This window comes from Mauremys mutica, chromosome 20, assembly GCF_020497125.1.
Source record: "Mauremys mutica isolate MM-2020 ecotype Southern chromosome 20, ASM2049712v1, whole genome shotgun sequence".
Lineage (NCBI taxonomy): Eukaryota > Metazoa > Chordata > Testudines > Geoemydidae > Mauremys > Mauremys mutica.
This window is the reverse complement of record NC_059091.1, coordinates 1506047-1525472: the sequence shown is the minus strand read 5'-3', so window position 1 is coordinate 1525472 and position 19426 is coordinate 1506047. Positions and strand designations below refer to the sequence as shown.

General features: G+C 44.8%; 1 protein-coding gene across 1 annotated transcript in view; it reads right to left on the bottom strand.

The window, feature by feature from the left end:
- SCN8A (sodium voltage-gated channel alpha subunit 8) overlaps positions 1-19426 on the bottom strand; it is a 116355-nt gene that overhangs the window by 71894 nt on the left and 25035 nt on the right. The window contains exons 3-6 of the mRNA XM_044994834.1: positions 8678-8796; positions 5025-5114; positions 4642-4770; positions 1851-1942 (exon numbers count right to left, since the gene is read on the bottom strand). Coding sequence (XP_044850769.1) covers positions 1851-1942; positions 4642-4770; positions 5025-5114; positions 8678-8796 — 430 coding nt within the window. The remainder of the gene's footprint in view (positions 1-1850; positions 1943-4641; positions 4771-5024; positions 5115-8677; positions 8797-19426) is intronic.

Sequence of the window (19426 nt, the reverse complement as noted above, 5' to 3'; positions counted from 1 at the left end):
TTAAGAACTGCAGTGCACTGACAGCATCACAACTGCTCTTCAAGCAGTGCATCATCATCAGCGATAATCAGATAGTTCTTCCTCCTTAGATGTGTATCTTGAGCTCTGCTGCAAACCATCCAACAAGGCTAAGTAAGAGCATTCTAATTAAGGAGCAATTCTCTATCATTCAGTGCAAGAAAAGCAGGTGGTATTTAAGAGCATCATGCAGCAGGTAGGGTTTATAAATATGGTAGGCTTGGCAGTCTGGAGGGAGGGAAAAGGCACCTGCCTCCGAGAACACTAGTTTGTTTTTTTGCAAACATACATGCAATAGCACACTGAGAAAATAGCAGGATGTTGCTGGACATCGTTTACTTAACAAGTAAAGATGGCGCTATCACTCATTCCAGAGCAGAGCTACGTTTTGGAGAGCTGGAGAAAGAGGTAGGCTGGGCTTGACATCATTAAAACACACAACCCGAGGTAACAATTTTACATCACTTCTCCCTGGAATAGACCAACTCATGCTCCAAGGCAATCTGTATTTTCAGTGCATTTAATGCCTTCAGAAATATTCCCTCAGTACATTGTCAGAAAAAAAAGATATAAAAAACACTCCGCACTTTCCATCCCCAAAGCACTATACAAACTATCAACTTGCTAAACCTAATATCCGGGAGGCAAGTAAGCAAATCTCACTCCCATTTGCCAGATCAGAAGACAAAACAAAGGAGGTTTAAGATCAAAACTCTCCCAAGTGGCTTCTGATTTTGGGTGCCCAACTTCAGATGTGCTGAGCACCCAAAACTCTAACAAGAAGTCCCTAGAAGATGTAGTTGCTCAGCAACCTGAAAATCAGGCTCTACTTAGGTGTCTAACGTTGGGTGTCCAAAAATTCACACACTCAAAAATAGAGGCTACACATATGAGCACAGGGGCGGCTCTAGACATTTCGCCGCCCCAAGCACGGCAGCATGCCGCAGGGAGGGCTCTGCCGGTCGCCGGTCCCGCGGCTCCAGTGGACCTCCCACAGGTGTCAGCTTCGGTGGAGCCGTGGGACCAGCGGACCCTCCGCAGGCACGCCTGCGGGAGGTCCACTGGAGCCCTGCCTGCCGCCCTCCCGGTGACCGGCAGAGCGCCCCCCGCGGCATGCCGCCCCAAGCACGCGCTTGGCGTGCTGGGGCCTGGAGCCGCCCCTGTATGAGCAGCATGATGAGCAAAGCCCAAGAACTTCCGGTGCCTCATCACATGCTTCATCCACCAAGCCAGGAAGCCACAGTGAAGGAAGCGCTATTATTTGGCACTTTAAAAACCAGACTGGACAATGTGCTGGACGTAGTATTGCCGAAGGCTTCCCTGCACTGGCTGCAGGGCGTAGTGGATGGGCAAGTGTAGCCATACCGTAGGTGATCCAATGATTGGATAAAAGCGAAAGCACTGTATGCCCTGACACAGTAGGGATCATAACCCCCCCTCCCTCACAGAATGACAGGTTCTTTATTTTAAAAAAATCCCCATTAGTGTAACTCCAAAAGTTCCTGAAGTGAACTGGATGACTCCTGGAGCAAGGCACTACTCAGCCTGAGAAAGAGTGGCAGTAGCTGGCCCTTTATTTGTTCTGAATTATACTTCAGGGTTTTCACAGAGGCTTGATATTGATAGACATGCACTCAAGAGGATGGTACACAATTATCAGTATTCATCCAACGGTCTTGCATTATTTTTTTAAATCACTGTTGATTCATACAGACTGCAAAGCCCATCAAAAATGTCCCAGTGCCATTTTTGAAAGGTAAGTGGTGGGAGAAGTGGGGAGGAAAGAGAGAAACATACACAAGATAAGCATTAATGCTTAAAAGATTTCTCACCTGGAATAACAGAGATAGTTTTCAAAGCTCGGAGAACTCTGAAAGTTCTCAGTGCTGACACATTCCCAAGGTCCACAAACTCTGTGACATATCTGTAATGAGGGAGGTCACACACAAAAAACACAATGACAAAACACACACCAAAAAACTACAGACAAAGCAATACATCACTCACAGGGGCCTGTACCCAACAGCTAACACCAACCGGAGGCCGCCTTACCTGGAATTACAGAAATAGTTTTCAAAGCTCTCAGAACCCTGAAAGTGCGCAGAGCTGAAACATTGCCTAGGTTTACAAACTCTGTTATATACCTGCAGAATTAAACCAGAGTTAATGGCACCATTGGGGTCACCTTCCTTTTAATATAATCGTTTGTAGGAAACAGACTGTAATTTAAAATGCTTTAGAACTGGCATTGAGAGAGACAGAGAAAGATACAACGCCAAAACCAGTTTAAAAATGTCTCAAGAACATAGGCCAATTAGCCCAGCTGCATGGTTTGTTCTTTGAGCTTCCCCAATTTGGAGTCTAATGTTTTAATACTGTATGGACCTGTGCAAAGCAATTTAAAAAAGTTACTTGGCAAAAGAAACCAGGTATGTTTGGAGAGACTGTTTCCTCAATTCAGTGGGGCGTGTTGTCAATCAGAGCTATTTCACTTTCCTCCCTGTTTTTAATCGTCATCAACATTTGCAGTTATGCAGCATCTAAGTGCCTCACAGACATTAATTCAGTAAACTTCGCCACCTCTCTGTGAGGCACAGTTAAGTATTATCACCATTTTACAGATGGCCAGACTTGGGGCACAGAGAAGCTAAATGAATCAGTATCAAGCCAGGAATAGAATCCAAGAGTCCTGGCTCCCAGGACCCCTACTGTAACCACTAAACAAACTGCCTCTGAAAATACCGTAATTCTGCTGTTTTGGGAAAGTCTGGCATTTCGTAGCTTTCCAGGCACTCCGGGTCAAACTGACCAGTGTGCAGAAGAACTAGCTAGACATCACCTAAGCCTCGTGAGTGGGATTTAAATGATCTAAGCGCCTTGGTGAATTGGGGAGAAATCCTCCTGATATGACAGCAGTACAACCCCACTGATGGTAAGGTGATTGTATGGCTATAACATGAGTGAGCCCACAATGCTTGGTACTGATGCTTCTGAGAGCCTGACAGTCTTTTCGATGTTGACATTGCCTTGCTTGTTAACTTACCATCCAGCTGCACAACAAATGATATTGGATGAGATTTTCAAAAGGAGTTAGAGGCGTTAGTTGCAATTGATTGTGAATTGGGAACCTAACTCCTTTAGGTGCCTATGAAAATCTCAGGCATTGACTAGTTGAATTTAAGGCCTCATTTGCATTTCTTGAACAATGCATAGAAAGGACAACTAGTGAAAGTGCTGGCACCCAAAAAACCCAGTGCCCCAAGCATCTGCAGTCAGCCAACACTGGGGCCTGATATTTCAGAAAAGCAGAGCACCCACAACTCCAGCAAAATGCAAGTCCCCGGACCCTTGAAAATCAGAGCCCCACGCCTTCATCAATGATCTCTCTGATTTCAGTAGCCAGTGTTGGCCCTGGACAGGTGTAAAATGTATCAAAGCAAATATGGAAGGGAAAAAATTATTCTTCTCCCAGGCGTTGGTCAGATTGTCAATGACATATTTCCACTGACGATAGCTGGAGTTGTAAGAGTGCGTTAGAACAGGCCAAGAGGTGAAACACATTTTTATAAGCTACAGAGTGCCAAACGTTTAGAATTCATCTCTAATTGGGAAAATGAATTTAGTGGTCTACCTGCTGTAAGACACCTGGGCACCTCACTGCTTATTAGACTTGGAAGATAAGTTGATTCAGCAAAAGGAAAAAAAGAATGAGCTAGACAAAATAAAATACTGTATTGTAAACTTCCTTTTTGGGATTCTGAATCTTTAGCCGCAAAAGGTTAATATCTGTCTATTAACCCACAAGTATCCAAAATGCTGCCCAAGAAATCCTAACATGCAAACCAAAGCCATGGAGGGAGTCAGTGGTGGAGCAGGGATTTAGAAATTCCTAGTTCCCATCCCCGTGCTCAGCTCACCAGAACATGCCAACTCTCTGGTGTAGGGATAAAGCTAGAATGCTGGGCACTAATTACAAAACCCTACCTCACCATAGGGCCCAAACTGCGGGGTGCGCCCCCCAGGGGGCTTGCAGAGGGTCCCTGGGCCAAGGGAGGGAGCATCACCCAGCCTTGCTCTCTCCCTAGCCGCAGCTCCGCTCCACTCCACCCCAGCTCTGCCCTCATTCCTTCTCCACCCTCAGGCCAACTCCAGTCCTAGCCCCAGCTCCTCCCCCATCCCCAGTTCTGCCCCCGAGCTCTGCCTTCAGCCCAAGCATCTCTGCTCAGGAAGCCTTGGCTGTGCACAAATGGAGTGCGGGCACAAACAGATTCCATTACTGGTGGGGGGAGGAGGGGAACACAACAGGAAAAGTTGGGGCACCGCTGCCATAGGTGCATATTCAGAAAGTGGTGATTTGCTCCAAACATGTCCAAGTCAAAGCTGTTGTAAGCAGACGCAGCTCCACTAATTTTAGTGGAATTGCATTTAGCTCTCTCTTTATCTCAGGACTGCACTGAAAATAAAAGCCAGAGTCTAGACTTTGATCTTTTTGGTGACCACTTTAAGATTTCCTTGGCTTTTCTTTTTTTCCTATGCGCCTGTCTCACACGAAGATTCAACCCCCTTCCACATTTCATGTACAGATGGAATTGGTAACAGGAATAACCTGAAAATGCAACTTACGCCATCATGATGACACTGAAATCTAGCCAGTTCCATGGATCACGAAGGAAAGTAAAACCATCTATGCAGAAACCTCTTGCAATAATTTTCACAAGTGATTCAAATGTATAAATACCAGTGAATGTGTACCTGTTAAAAGGGAAGTCAAAAACAGAACTCTGCTAAGAACAATGTGGTAAAAATATAATTTCAGTCATGAAAAAATCTTTTCAAATATATTAACTTAACAAATCAAGGGGTTATAAAACCCCTATCGTACTCCCACTGACTTAAATGGGAGCAAGAGCAGGCTTATTGAATAAATTAAACAAAATTCTGCAAGAATTTAAGGAAAAAACTTTGAAGTATTTAAAAAGAGGAAAATACAAAAAAATGCTACTTACTCCACATTCTTCGACCATTCAGGTGGGTTACTAAAAGTCATGAATACACAGTTGGTCAAAATAGTGCACATAATGATCATGCTAAATAATGTAGGGTGAAGTCAAGGAACAAAGGGACACGCTAAATTGGCTATTTACATCTTTGTAAAATTCACTCCAATATAGAGACAATTCTAATTAGAATAATTTCCAGCCAGTGATCTATTCACTATCAGCGAGATAGGACAAGAGCCAAGACAACATCCAGCAGTCACAGGAGATGGAGAAAAGTCATTTTTGCATATAATTTTTTTCCATTTAACGATCTCATTGGTTTCCCCACAATTCTCTGATCTGGACACTATGGGGCTGATTCTCCACTGCATTCTGATTTGGTAGCAATTTATATCCAGTTTACACTTGTGCAAACAACTACACGAGGGACAGAGCGACAGTGAACGGAGAAATATCACTCTCCAAAGGGCATTGCACACACACACAGGAGCACAGAATTGTCACATTAGTTAATATTTATGGCAAGTTAACACAGTTCTGTCCTGCCTCAAGGCATTGAACAGAGGAAAGTGCACACGTGCTTCCTACTCATGTTCTGCAAACAAACAAGGAAAACAAAAATACTGTCTCATCTCTTTAACATCAGACATTTTACAGCTTAGAACCAATCATGAAGGCTGTAAAATTGTAATGTACATTGAAAAAAAAAATCAGGTGCATGAATAGACTCAGACTAAGGTCAGCAGAGACCATCATGATCATCTAGTTCAGGGGTGGCCAACCTGTGGCTCCAAAGCCACATGCAGCTCTTCAGAAGTTAAATGTGGCTCCTTGCAACTCCGGGACTGGAGCTACAGGCGCCAACTTTCCCATGTGCCAGGGGGTGCTCACTGCTCAACCCCCAGTTCTGCCCCAGGCCCCAGCCCCACTCCACCCCTTCCTGCACCCTCTCCTGAGCCTGCTGTGCCCTCACTCTACCCCCTCCTGCATGCCACGAAACAGCTGATCAGGAGGTGCGGTGGGGGAGCGGGAGGCGCTGATCGGCAGGGCTGGGAGGGGTTGAGTCTCTGGGAGTGGAAGGGGGTGCTGATGGGGGGGGCTGCTGATGTATTTCTGTGACTCTTTGGCAATGTACATTGGTAAATTCTGGCTCCTTCTCAGGCTCAGGTTGGCCACCCCTGATCTAGTTGGACCTCCTGCACATTGCAGGCCAGAGAAACTCACCCACACGCTCCTGTAAATAAAACAGAGTCCCTGCCTCCTACTTCATAACAATTTACATTCATCCTTTAAGTGAAACATCCCCCCAGACAATTTCATCTACATCCAGGAATAGCAACTCAATCTGCTGGTAAATGAAATGAATGAGCAGCATCGTATTACATCACTTGTTAGTCAGAAACCTGGCTAGGATTTCAGTTTGGGGTTTTTTCCAACTGCATGAAACATGGGGGGCATTTGATATGATATGCATAACTGAAAAGTGAATCCTATGGGACAGGTAGAGTCTAGCATCTTAGGAGACAAATTTTCATTTCCCCCCCCCCCCGATTTTGTGCATTCAGCTGAAGGAGGCAGGTGCGTCCACCTTGCACCAGTTGCTGCCATCAAGTGACCAACTGTCCAATCCATTGGTTTGAGTCCCCTGATATGATTGCTCACTCTTGCAGGGGCGATCACTTGCATGAGCAAAAAGTGAACAAGTCTCAAATGTGTTACTCAAAAAATGAAAGGTGTTTTTTTCATAGGCAGCACATGGTTTTCATAGAACAAGAAATGGAGGGGGGGATCCCTATGGCTCTTAAACTAAAAGACCATGAGATTGCCCCTTTCAAACCCCATCTTGTATAATCTGGTTCAGACAACTTGCAACCCACTCTTTTAACATCCACTGAAATGACCAATTGCCAAAAGTAACATGAACTCCTTATACACGCAGGCTGGGATTTTCAGAAATGGGCAGCATTAACTTAATTCTGCTTCCACTGAAGTCAACAGTAAAACTCCCATTGTCTTCAGAGGGGACAGAGTTATGCCTTGATTTCAAATTCTGATGCATTTTTGAGAATCCTACCCTGTAATAATTTTACCAGGACCCTTCTAGGATTTACAGCCTACTGGACAGAATCTAAAAATAACCACAAGAATTCCATTTGCAATGTCAATATGTCAAGGCCTTGTATTTTCTAAAGATTCCTTCGTACATAATTTCTTCTTAAAAGTAAAGGGCTACTTGGTGCTAGATGCATGTGTTATATTCAAGGGAACTGAAATCAAGATGAAGCATAGCTTATTGTTACAATTATGATTACAGCTTCATCAAACTGAAACGTAACTTTTCTCTCTCTGTTTCCAAACTGCCAGTCCTAGATAGATAGATAGGAATATTTTAGACACAAACTTAAATTTGATAATTTCTTTTGTAATATGTTTTATTATTTATAACGTCACAGGATTTTTGTTTGATTCCTCCCAGATGTGAACATACTTTTATATTTATATGTAAATGCATTTTGTATATTTTTAAAATGCAGATACCATCAAAAGTAAATGTGTAAACAAACAGACACCTTCTTACTAATAGTCTGATCCTTTTTTGTATTCAGAGTCATATATGGAGGGTCTGAAGACAAAAAGAAGCATTTATTAATTACTCTTTACTGTTAAGAGTGATTCAGGAGCAACACAGCTGCAGCAGATGGAGATAGATTCTGTTTTGACTCAGGCATCAACAGAATTGTTAACCAAGAGCCAGATCCAAAGCCACTGGGAAGTGTTTTCATCAGCTTCAGATCAGGCTTCAGTTTCACCTGCAAAATCTTTGCTTCAAAATGGTCAGATGCATACCCCTCAATTGCACCTTAGCCCATCTGTGAGAGCTACATTTACAAGCAACAAGACATAACCTAGAAAGAACACAGTTCAACTCGCAGATCAAGTTTCCAGCACTAGCAGCTGGAAAACACACATTTTATCTGTAAGCCAAGCCAATTTGATATGGAAGCTTTTGAGATACCACAGACCTGGGACTCCACAAGGTCTATTTTACAGTCACTTTGCAGAGTAGAAAACTATGATTTGCCAGACTGGATAGACCCATCTCATCCAGTAACTTCTCTCTTACAACACAAGCATCAGATGCTTCAGAGAAAGTGGATCATTTTGGAATAAACCTGCCCATAGAGGAAGGTTTGAGAGACACCAACAGACTTATAATTATGTTCCTATTCATCTCTAAGTAAAGCACCATTGGCTGCATCTCTGGCTCATAGTTTGTTTAATGGTTTCACCAGCTACATAAACCTTTACTTCTCTTGTGGAGCATAGCCGTAGACTATTTCTGTTCCCGTATTTACTGGTTCTTGGGTACTGGAAGAATGGATGTGCATATACACACAGTGTAGTGTGGATCTTTGTAAATGAAATGTTACTGGATATGCCAGGCCTATAGGAACTATAATTACTTATTCATAAACAAAATAATTACTAATGTATAAACTTGGAGCCCAGTCCATTGAGATCCCCTTCACTGACCTTGCCGAGTGTTGACTGTGTACTACACAAATAAGTTTTGAACCAAGTAGTAAGACAAGTTATTGATTTTTTCGAGCAGTAAAACAGCAGCAGCACAACAGTCAATTATTAATAAAAAAGGATATGAATGTATCAAAATTTTAATAGCTATTCTCCTAAGCAGATTAAAAGGAGTTAAAATGTACAAGGCAGGTGTGGCACTAAATCGGAAGAGTGTTTTCCCTCTGTTTAGTACTACAAAGGTCTGCAGAGAAAGAGAGAGAGAGAGAGAGTTAATGCATGAAATATCAAAGTATGAAACATATGTACAGGAAAAAACAGGACAACTTTCAGGGCAAGAATTTAAAAGTCACACAAGAATTACATTTTCTGGTGTTTGTAAGAAGATTAGTGTTTAAGAAGTCCCCCACTCATGCCAGAGTATCATTATTGTTGGTTTTATGGTACCATCTAGAAGCTGAACAAAGATCAGAGCCCCTTGTGCCAAGCACTGTATAAACAGGAGAGAGAGTCCCTGGCCCCAATAGTTTACAAATCGAAACAGCCAAGACAGACAGAGTGGGAGAAAAGAAATATTACTATCCCCACCTTACGAAGGGGGGGGGGGGACCAAGGCCCAGAGATGTTAAGTGACTTGCCCAAGGTCATACGGGAAGTCAGTAGCAGAGCCAGAGCTGAACCCAGACCTCAAGTCCTAGTTCAGCACCTTAACCTAAGACTATCCTTCATCTCAAACATGGCAGACACAGGGCTTCATAGATCTGTGACTCTCTCCCAATTCTGCTAATTACATTGCCACCCTGCATCAGTTTGTGGCAAGAGCACACTTCATCATCTGCAAAGGAGGAGGAAAAAGTGGCATAAGCAGAAAAAAAATATCCTGAAGCTCAACCCTGGCTGAACTGAGCAGAGCCAGGTGTCCAGCACAGACGTGCATGCTGCTCCCCGAGAGCGCTGAGCATACTGCATAATGCTGCACACACCTGAGCCATGACCGTGTCTTTCCATTACCACCTCCTCCCCAAATGTATAGGGAAGTGCCAGGCAGGGTTTCTCTCCTTGCTCTTATACAAGCTGGGTAATAAACTAGGTAAGTAAATATCCACTGGGCAAAACAGGTTTTTCCTACTCAGACCTCACCTCCCAAAATATAAATCACCCATTTCCTCAACCTATGAGAGCCTTTGTGACCTCCCTCATCAGACAGACCCTGCATCCCACCAGAGAGAGAGAACCTGCACCACCTCCCTAGTCAAACCGATCCTTCCCCCCGCCCATGCCCACACCAGAGAGTACACGTGGCCGCCCTCATCAGACAGACACTCCCCTGTCCCTCCCTTGTCAGACTGACACGACCCCCCTCGTCCCACCTGGAGTTGTGAATACCTTATTCCCCAAGCTCTGCTCCCTTGAACAAAGCCCAACAGTTGACTTGACAATTACAGAAGCTATAAAAAATTACAGTCCAGGCACATCCAAGTATATAAAGCATGCCCCTCCCCTGTAAAGGGGAAAAAAATCTCTCATGACAACTACTGAAGATGCACTGCCCATCAGTCCAGTGAATGTGGGTGAGAACATTCAGGAGCTACATTGCTGGCCCCTTTCATCACAACAGTGGACAGAGCAAGAGTGACACGTTAAAAGCCAGCAATGTGATTACAGCCAGCACCAAGCAAGAACTGTCAGGACTCAGGGACCCTTGTTTTACTCAATTCAAAATTAGCTATTGGCCACTCAAGAAAGCCTCTCTTGCACAATCAGCTAGGAAGGAACCAACTCCACAGCTAAAAGGCTTACAGAACGAGCAGTATATATAGAAGGGGGAATTTCTGATTAAATAAACACAAGGGAGGGGGGGTCACCTGTTTTAATGAGTTATGATAAACAGGTAAACCCCAACTGCCCCTCTTGTTAACACCTCAGCAGAGAAGCCAAGGAAACAGGGCTATGAGAAGATGGTGGTTCTGCTGGGCCTAAGTTCCCGCATGCTGGCCACGCGGTAGAGAACCTTTTAGTGCCACTGCCCATGCTATCGCTCTTCTGTGCATGGAGGATTCCCATCACCAGAGCTCTCCGTGCAGCACAAAAGCCATACAATTCCCCACCACCACCACGATAAAAAAAAAAGGCTGAACTGTTTGAGCTGTCCAACCTGCAGGAAGCCTTCATGCCTGCTGTTTACCGGCTTCATATCTAGACAAGGTTGCTTTACAAAGGTATCTGCAATGTAACATTCACATGGGATACACTGTATCAGAGGGGTAGCCGTGTTAGTCTGGTTCTGTAGAAGCAGCAAAGAATCCTGTGGCACCTTATAGACTAACAGACGTTTTGCAGCATGAGCTTTCGTGGGTGAATACCCACTTCTTCAGATGCAACTGAACACAACAGCCCCGTTCCCCAGAGGGCCCGTTAACGAGCCCAATTACAGAAAAGCCAGTGGACTCAACAGGATCCATGTTGAGTCTCCACATAGCAGTGTAGTGCCTGCTTTCTCCCTCCACAGATGTGCTGAGTACTCACTGGCTATTGCTGTAGATCTGGGCCTAGATCGGGGTGGGCAAACGACGGCCCACGAGCCATTTTAAGCTGGCCCTCGAGCTCCCGCTGGGGAGCGGGGTATGGGGCCACTCCACACGGCTCCCAGAAGCAGCGGCATGGCCCCACTGCAACGCCTACGTATAGGGGCTGCCTGGGGCTCCGCTCTGGATGCTGTCCCCACCCCAAGTGCCGCCTCCACAGCTCCCATTGGCTGGGAACCGCGGCCAATGGGAACCGCAGGGGCAGCGCCTGCAGACCAGGCAGTGCGCAGAGCCACCTGGCCATGGCTCCGCGTAGGAGCCATAGCGGGGATATGGCAGCTGCTTCTGGTAGCTGCTTGAGGTAAGCGCCACCTGGAGCCTGCACCCCTGAGCTTCTCTCCGCGCCCCAACCCAGATCCCCTTCTTTCCCTCCAAACCCCTCGACCCTCCTGCACCCCAAACCCCTCATCCCCAGCCCCACTCCAGAGCCCGCATCCCCAGGCGGAGCCCTAACCCCCGCCCCAGCCTGGAACCCCCTCCCGCACACTGAACTCCTCATTTCTGGCCCCACCCTGGAGCCCGCACCCCCAACCAGAGCCCTCACCCCCTACGGCACCCCAACCCCAATTTTGTGAGCATTCATGGCCCACCATACAATTTCTATTCCCAGATGGGGCCCTTAAGTTTGTTCACCCCGGCCTAGATTTTTTTTTTTTAAATGTTCAGTCTGAGTAATCTAAGGAGCAATATGGATTTCTCTCTCTCACACACACACACACACACACTTTAACCAGACAACATCCCCTTTAGAGGCGGGTCAGCAAAGTGAAGAAGAAACCACTACACGTTATCTGCAAATGGAAGGCTACAGTTTGGCCTGAAAGCTCACAGAAGAGAGAGACTATGGAGCATCATTGGCCATTGGGTGCCTTTTTTGAAGGGATATTTTATTTTCTCCACCTTATTAAAATACTCCTTCTTTCCCTTTGAGGGAAAAGAATTATTATCAATTTTACAGATGGGGAAAAAAGGAGAAGCACAGAGAGGTAAAGTTACTGCCCAAAGCTATACCACAAGTCCATTGCAGATCCAGGATTAGAACTTCAGAATTCCTAACTCCCAATGCTTTGCTCATTATTCCAGACGTACTATATCTCAATGCGTTATTGGGTTTGTAATGAGTTTCTGTATTGTCTGAGTAGTGGCATCTGCTCACTATAAAAGTGGCTGGCACATAGGTCCTCGGGGCTTCTCCAGTGCTATGAGGCGGTGGGTGACTTCCAGCCCAAATGACCCTGAAGAGGTGAAGCTCAGAAAGGTGAACAGACAGGTCAATTCTGGAGTGACTGGTGCACTTTAAGACAGCAGTGGAAGGATTACTTGCACTGGATCAGTTAAATTGGAAGTAGGAAGTATTCAAACTGCCACTAACCTACTTTAACTCCAGATGATTCAGAGGTGCTGCAGTTATGAATTGCATTGAGTTCAAAGTCCAGAGAGCCATCAATGAAGGAGTGTGTGCACACATGTGGCAACCACTAAAATAAGAGAGTTAAACCAGTCCAACTTCTGTATGTTGACGACAAGATTATCATTGGCTTCAGCAGGAGTTGGGTAAGGCCCAGCATACGTGAACAATTTTACTCTGATACACTAGCACAAAGACCCTCCCCCCAAATACAACAAAAACTCTCCGGTCTAAACAGACTTGTTCACACCTACATTGGGAATCTGTGTGGGCAGTGACAATTATGAGCTGCCAAGATGTTGGAGAGGTTCTTCCCCATTGTCCTGGAGCAGGTGAGGCAGCAGTTCAGACTATTCACAGTTGACAAGGCTCCAGGCCTAGGGGAATTGTATACTCAAATCCTGCAGGAAGTAGGACAGAGGAAAGCCATAAGGGTAAGATTTACACAGAAAACTAGAAAGCTCCAATAATTAACAACGAAGAAAGGAAGGATCTTGCCAACTTCAAAAAAGAAGCTGCTAGTCTGACCTCAGTTGTGGGGGGAAGATATTGGAAGCACTGTTTGGGAACAAGATTACAACACATTCAGAAATGTATAATTAAGTGAGGAGCAGTCCACAGGGACTCGCCAAGCAGAGGATCACACGCCACATCCTTCCTAATATTCTTTTAAGATGTTATTGCCTTGGTAGATAAGTGGAAGTGCAGGGAGGGGAGAAAAAAAGCAAGTGGATCATAATTTATTTGGATTTCAATGTCATTTGAGGCCACAGTGTGAGTGATTGAGTCACAAAGTCAGACTCCAGAAAGTATGGTGCAGTAGTGAAAGGAGACAAAATTATTGAAACAGATGAACAACAGACTGAAGGAAAGGACATTAAGGATGTTTGTGCATGGATACAACTCCAGTGAGAGAGAGAAAACGTAAGGTCTACAATGGATCAGTATGACTAACATAGGAATCACCGTATCAGATCAGACCAAAAACCCATCTAATCCAGTATTTCATCTCTGACAGTGACCGATACTAAATGCTAAATTTACCTTAGATGCACACACTCCTGACTGAAGGAGATTATTTCCAAACCATTTAAATTTCCTTCTGTCTCATAATTAAGCTGGGTGGCAGAAGATGAAGAATAGAGAGAAAAACAACGTAAAGGCACTTGGGTTTAGCATTATTGGTTAATAGGCTGTGCTGTTCACTGTACCAACAGTGAGTTGTACTCGACGGTGCAAGCCAAATACAAGCTAGAAATTACAGCCTAGAAGGAAGCACAGTACAATCCTGGGGAAGAAAGAAGAGGGAAATGTTTCCAGGAGATTGTTAATCAAGCAACATGTGGGGACCACATAAAACAGGGTTGTACAATTTAACTCAAGCTCAGCCTTAGCCAAATCTGGATCTACGATCCCGCAGCATGCATCACTTACCAGATTGTTCTTCCAGCTCAGAAAAGTAACAATGCACCAGTTTACACTGTCTCTGTCACATGAAGGGACAGTTTGTTTGTTTCATTTAAACCTGCCTAAAGCAAAGTTAAGATTCTTCAGCAATCCCCCCAAGATTCTTGGATTAAGTAGATTTCTCTCCCAGATGAACCACATGGCCCCTGCCCCTTGGCCTCAGACCACCTTGCAATGCACCCAGGAAAGTACAGCTATCGTTCCTTGTCAAGTGTCCTTGGAGCCAGGTTAAACAGATGAACATTTTTAACCACTGGCAAGGAGCCCAAGCTGCAGAATTCGGATGTTCAGGTCCATGGTGGTTTTGTTCTGGCCTCTCCTTTAAGAGTGTTTATTGTCAGTCATGATTCAAATGTACACAGCATTCTAACGGGGAACAATCTAGGATAACCCATCACCTGAAAAGCGGACAATGCAACACAAAGAATGTAAAATATATCTATGGGCTGCAGACCACATTCTCACAGAGATGGTTTGTCTCACGTGTGTACAACTGGAGAGGTGAGTCTAGAACACTGGTCCTTCAATAGCAAAACACACTGGCCCCTCCCACTCAAGTGAAAGGAAGGGAACAGCCTGTATGCACTGAAAAGTTTAAATTCTAATGCACCATATCCTCTTACAGCATCAGGAAAGATTTCTTATGGTATATTACAGACCAAATGCAGCAGAACCCATGCATTAGAATGGCCAGCACAAGGCCTATAAACTGTGTAAAACCCCCGAAACACTCTCTTCAGTATTTAACCCACTCTTTGGCCCAGCCCTTAGCCTCACGGAGCCCAACACAACAGAATCCACAAGAGCCCTCTGCCAAGACAGATGATGTTTCCCAGCAAGAATTTCTCTTAAGGAATTATTAATGATCTGGATGATGGGATGAATTGCACCCTCAGCAAGTTCACAGATGACATTAAACTGTGGGGAGAGGTAGATACTCTGGAGGGTAGGGATAGGATCCAGAGTGACCTAGACAAACTGGAGGATTGGGCCAGAAGAAATCTGATGAGGTTCAACAAGGACAAGTGCAGAGTCCTGCACTTAGGAAGGAAGAATCCCATGCACCACTACAGGCTGGGGACCAACTGGCTAAGCAGCAGTTCTGCAGAAAAGGACTTGGGGATTACAGTGGACGAGAAGCTGGATATGAGTCAGCAGTGTGCCCTTGTTGCCAAGAAGGCCAATGGCATATTGGGCTGTATTAGTAGGAGCATTGCCAGCAGATTGAGGGAAGTGATTATTCTCCTCTATTCGGCACTGGTGAGGCCACACCTGGAGTATTATGTCCAGTTTTGGTCCCCCCACTACAGAAGGGATGTTGAGAGAGTCCAGCGAAGGGCAACAAAAATGATTAGGGGGCTGTGGTACATGACTTACAAGGAGAGGCTGAGGGAACTGGGCTTATTTAGTCTGCAGAAGAGAAGAGTGAGGGGGGATTTGATAGCAGCCTTCAACTACCTGAAGGGAGGTTCCAAAGAGGATGAAGCTCGGCTGTTCTCAGTGGTGGCAGATGACAGAACAAGAAGCAATGGTCTCAAGTTGCAGTGGGGGAGGTCTAGGTTGGATGTTAGGAAACACTATTTCACTAGGAGGGTGGTGAAGCACTGGAATGGGTTACCTAGGGAGGTGGTGGAATCTCCATCCTTAGAGGTTTTTAAGGCCCGGCTTGACAAAGCCCTGGCTGGGATGATTTAGTTGGTGTTGGTCCTGCTTTGAGCAGGGGATTGGACTAGATACCTCCTGAGGTCTCTTCCAACCCTAATATTATATAATTCTATTATTCTAATTCGCCATTTCACTAGTGCAACAAAATATTTTAGCTCCTTTGGCTAAATTAGACCATGGAGCAGCAAACTAGTTAAAAGGGAAAAACAAAATTGGATTGTGGTTTAGTCCCCAGGTCGTGGTCTTGGTCTTCCTACTTGTCCTCCCTACCACACACATGCTCCTCTAACTCTTGCTGGGTAACCATGTAACTCGATTCCCCCCCCCCATCAATAACGTGCCAACACAATGGAGTAATTTGGGTGTAAATGTACATTTTCTTTTCAATAGGATTGATCCAGCCAGGGTTGATTTGTATCTGCTAACCTGGGGTGGGTATTTTTAGCAGGAGGCAAGTGAGTTTCTTAGTTTTGTTTTTGCACTTGTATTTCTTTTGTGAACCCCTCAACTACAAAACCTGGATTGAAAAATGGAAAAAAGCCACAAAGGTGGGGGGGGCAGTATTATGGGTTTCACTACTCATCGCTGGCACACCTCTTTGCGGCTCACCTGAGGATTAGCTCACCACTCCTCTGGCACCCCCTCCTTCAGTCACTTGTCCTGTTGTTTGTCTCTCTCTTCCGAGACTCAGGGTGCTCCCTCTTCATGTCTTGGGCTTACATCCTGGTCACTATAGTCATCCCCTTCCAGGGTATCGAAATCCCATTGGATGACTGTCCCAGCAGTCTTCTACTCCACTGCCCAGTCTGTACTACTTCCCCAGTGGCTGGTAGGGGAACTCAGGCCTGCCCACTGCTCTAGGTTCCAGCCCAGGGACCCTACAACCAGTAGCCAAGGTCTGCTCTGTCTCAACCTTTGCTGCTACGTCCCTGAGCTGCTTCCGACTTTGCCTCTACAAGGCTCCTTCTATATCTTTCTGTGGGCAAGCCATTCCCTCAGGACCAGGCTCCAGGCGCTGGGTTTTCTCCTTTCCCTCGCTAAGCCCAGAGAATAACTGCAAACCTTACCACCACACCACCCCTTACCACCAACTTTGCCCCTTACCACAACTCTCTTTGTGCCTCCCCCAGCTGGCTTCATCAGCCCTGACCCTCCTCCAGGTGCCAACTGTCACCCTTGGCCCTTTGCACTAGACAGGCCTTATGAGGGGCAGACACCCCAGCACAGGCAATTTCTATTTTTGATCATAAATAAACAAACCAACCCTATTTTCACACACAAAATGAAAAACCTCAAATATATGAGATTCTAGTTTTTTTTAAAAGAATTTTCCCACACCTCCTTTAATATAACCTTTGCAGCTTGATGCAGGGAGTGGAGAAAATGATGCAGGAGGTGGCGTAAATGACACAAAGGACCAGGCCAATAGGTATCAAACGCAGTATTGGCAAGGGAGGACACGATGACTAGGGCCCTGGACTGGGAGTTGAGAGATCTTGGTTCTATCCCTACCTGGGCAATGACCTGCTCTGTGACCTTGGAGAAGTCACATTCCCTCTTTTTCCCTTCCATTTGTCTATTTAGATTGTAAACCCTCCAAGCCAGGGACTCTGCTTTATTGTGCGCCTGCACAGTGCCCAGCACAATGGGACCTCCAGGTACACCAATGATACAAATAATTAATAAATAAATCAATAATAAACCCTGGTCACTGGGGAGTCTACACTTATGATTCCAGGTGACCTACTGTAATTTACTAGCTCTAACATGGTCCCTGGTGAACTCTTAGGTAAGTCTCCAAATGGTGCAGTGAGTAGGGTGAAGGAAAGAAAAGCCAAAACGTGTTTGGTAATTTAAAAACTAGTCTGAAATTTTTTTTAATAGTGCTGACTTCTTAGAACTTATCAATTTCAAAATGGCTCCATGTACTTAAAGTTGTTTCTGGTTCCATTCCAAGAAACATCTTTAGGCCTTTTAAGCCATAATATTCATTGCCTCAAGACCTGCAGAGGCGAAGCTCAGAGGCAAGAATCATCTGGAGAAAGGCATTGTGCACAGAGGTACCTTATGGAAGAATTGACTGCCCAATTAGAGCTACAAAAATCTCAGCTGTTCATTTTTTGAGGTTTAAAAGGAACCATTCATTTTAATTATTTTATGTTTGGGATGGAAACTATATTATATGGGAAAAAATTGGACATTTCTGATTTAAAAGGAATGGTACCATAGGAACAGCTTTCGTTAGGAAACATTGTTTTAAAATAACTTATTTAGCAATTTGCAGTACAGCCCATGATAGGTGTTATATTACAGTGCACAGATAAGATTAATAAAATGGTAAAAAATAATTCCAGTTACATGCAGGTTTAAATTACTTTAGTCTTATGTAGATTTTAAACTAAGCACTCCTAGGATGGACTACAAAAGCAGGACAAGTGTAGGCAGACAGGATTTAGGGGAGAAAGAAAGGTTTAATGAAGAGTGTGGAGAACTCATGGAACTGCATTCCCATGGGTAACAACAGAGCGGTTGGCCTTAATGTCAAGTTTTACCAAGAGTGAGTGATAAGGGCTGTCCTTCAGGTGGCAAAGCTTGTATTTCTACCACATCTGTATTCAAAAAAGTCTATCAAGAAATGTGCACTAAGAGGAATTTTGACACCTACAGGCTAGGGAAGGATATAGTAAGTGAAAAGAAAATGCAAGAGTCTTTTGAGGCTTTTGACACAGTCCTACATGGCATTCTCATGAGCAAACTAAGAGAATATGATCCAGATGAAGTTACTATAAGATGAGTGCATAATTGGTTGAAAGACTATACTCAGGCAGTAGTTATCAATGGCTTGCTATCAGCTTGGGAGGATGTATCTAGTGAGATTCAGCAAAGGTCTGTCCTACGTCTGGTACTATTCAACATTTTCATTAACAACCTGGATAATGGAGTGAAGAGTATACTTATAAAATCTGCACATGACACCACCCTGGGAGATTTAGGTTAGATATTAGGAAAAACTTTCTAACTCTAAGGATAATTAAGCACTAGAATAGGCTTCCAAGGGAGGCTGTGGAATCCCTATCACTGGAGGTTTTTAAGAACAGGCTGGACAAACAACTGTCAGGGATGGTCTAGGTTTACTTGGTCCTGCCTCTTGAAGTCCTTTCCAGCCCTACATTTCTACAAAGAGTTCTTCCAAAGACTTTCTTGGCTCCAAATGATGTGGTTCCTGTATACATCAGACAGCTCATTTTCCAGGCACAGCATTTGTCCCTTTGTTCCTCAGTAGCACGTTGTTTGGCACGGAAAGGGTTAAGGACAAATCTTCTGCCACATTTTGTGCTTCTTCTAAACTTATTTAGAGCACAGGGCTGGGGGGAGCTGGAGAGGAGGAGGAGCTGAGATGAGGGGGAGAAACTCATGGAATTTTTAGAATTATTTTCCCTTTCAAAGAAATGCTTCTCTAGAGAGATTTTAAGAAAATAAAAGCAACATTGAGTAACAGCAGCCCAGGAGACCTGGGTTCAATTCCCTGCTCTGCCACAGATGCCTTGTGTAACCCTGCATACGGTACTTCATCTGTCTGGAGCTCAATTCCCACATCTGTAAAACATGGATCAACCCTTCCTTTGTCCCACCCGCCAAACACTGCAGATATGATCTCATCTCTCATCAGGCCCATTCCCACAGCAGGCTGGGAAGAAGCGATCAGCCTAGGTTAACTGGGCACCAGTCTCCCTCCCTCTGCTGTGATT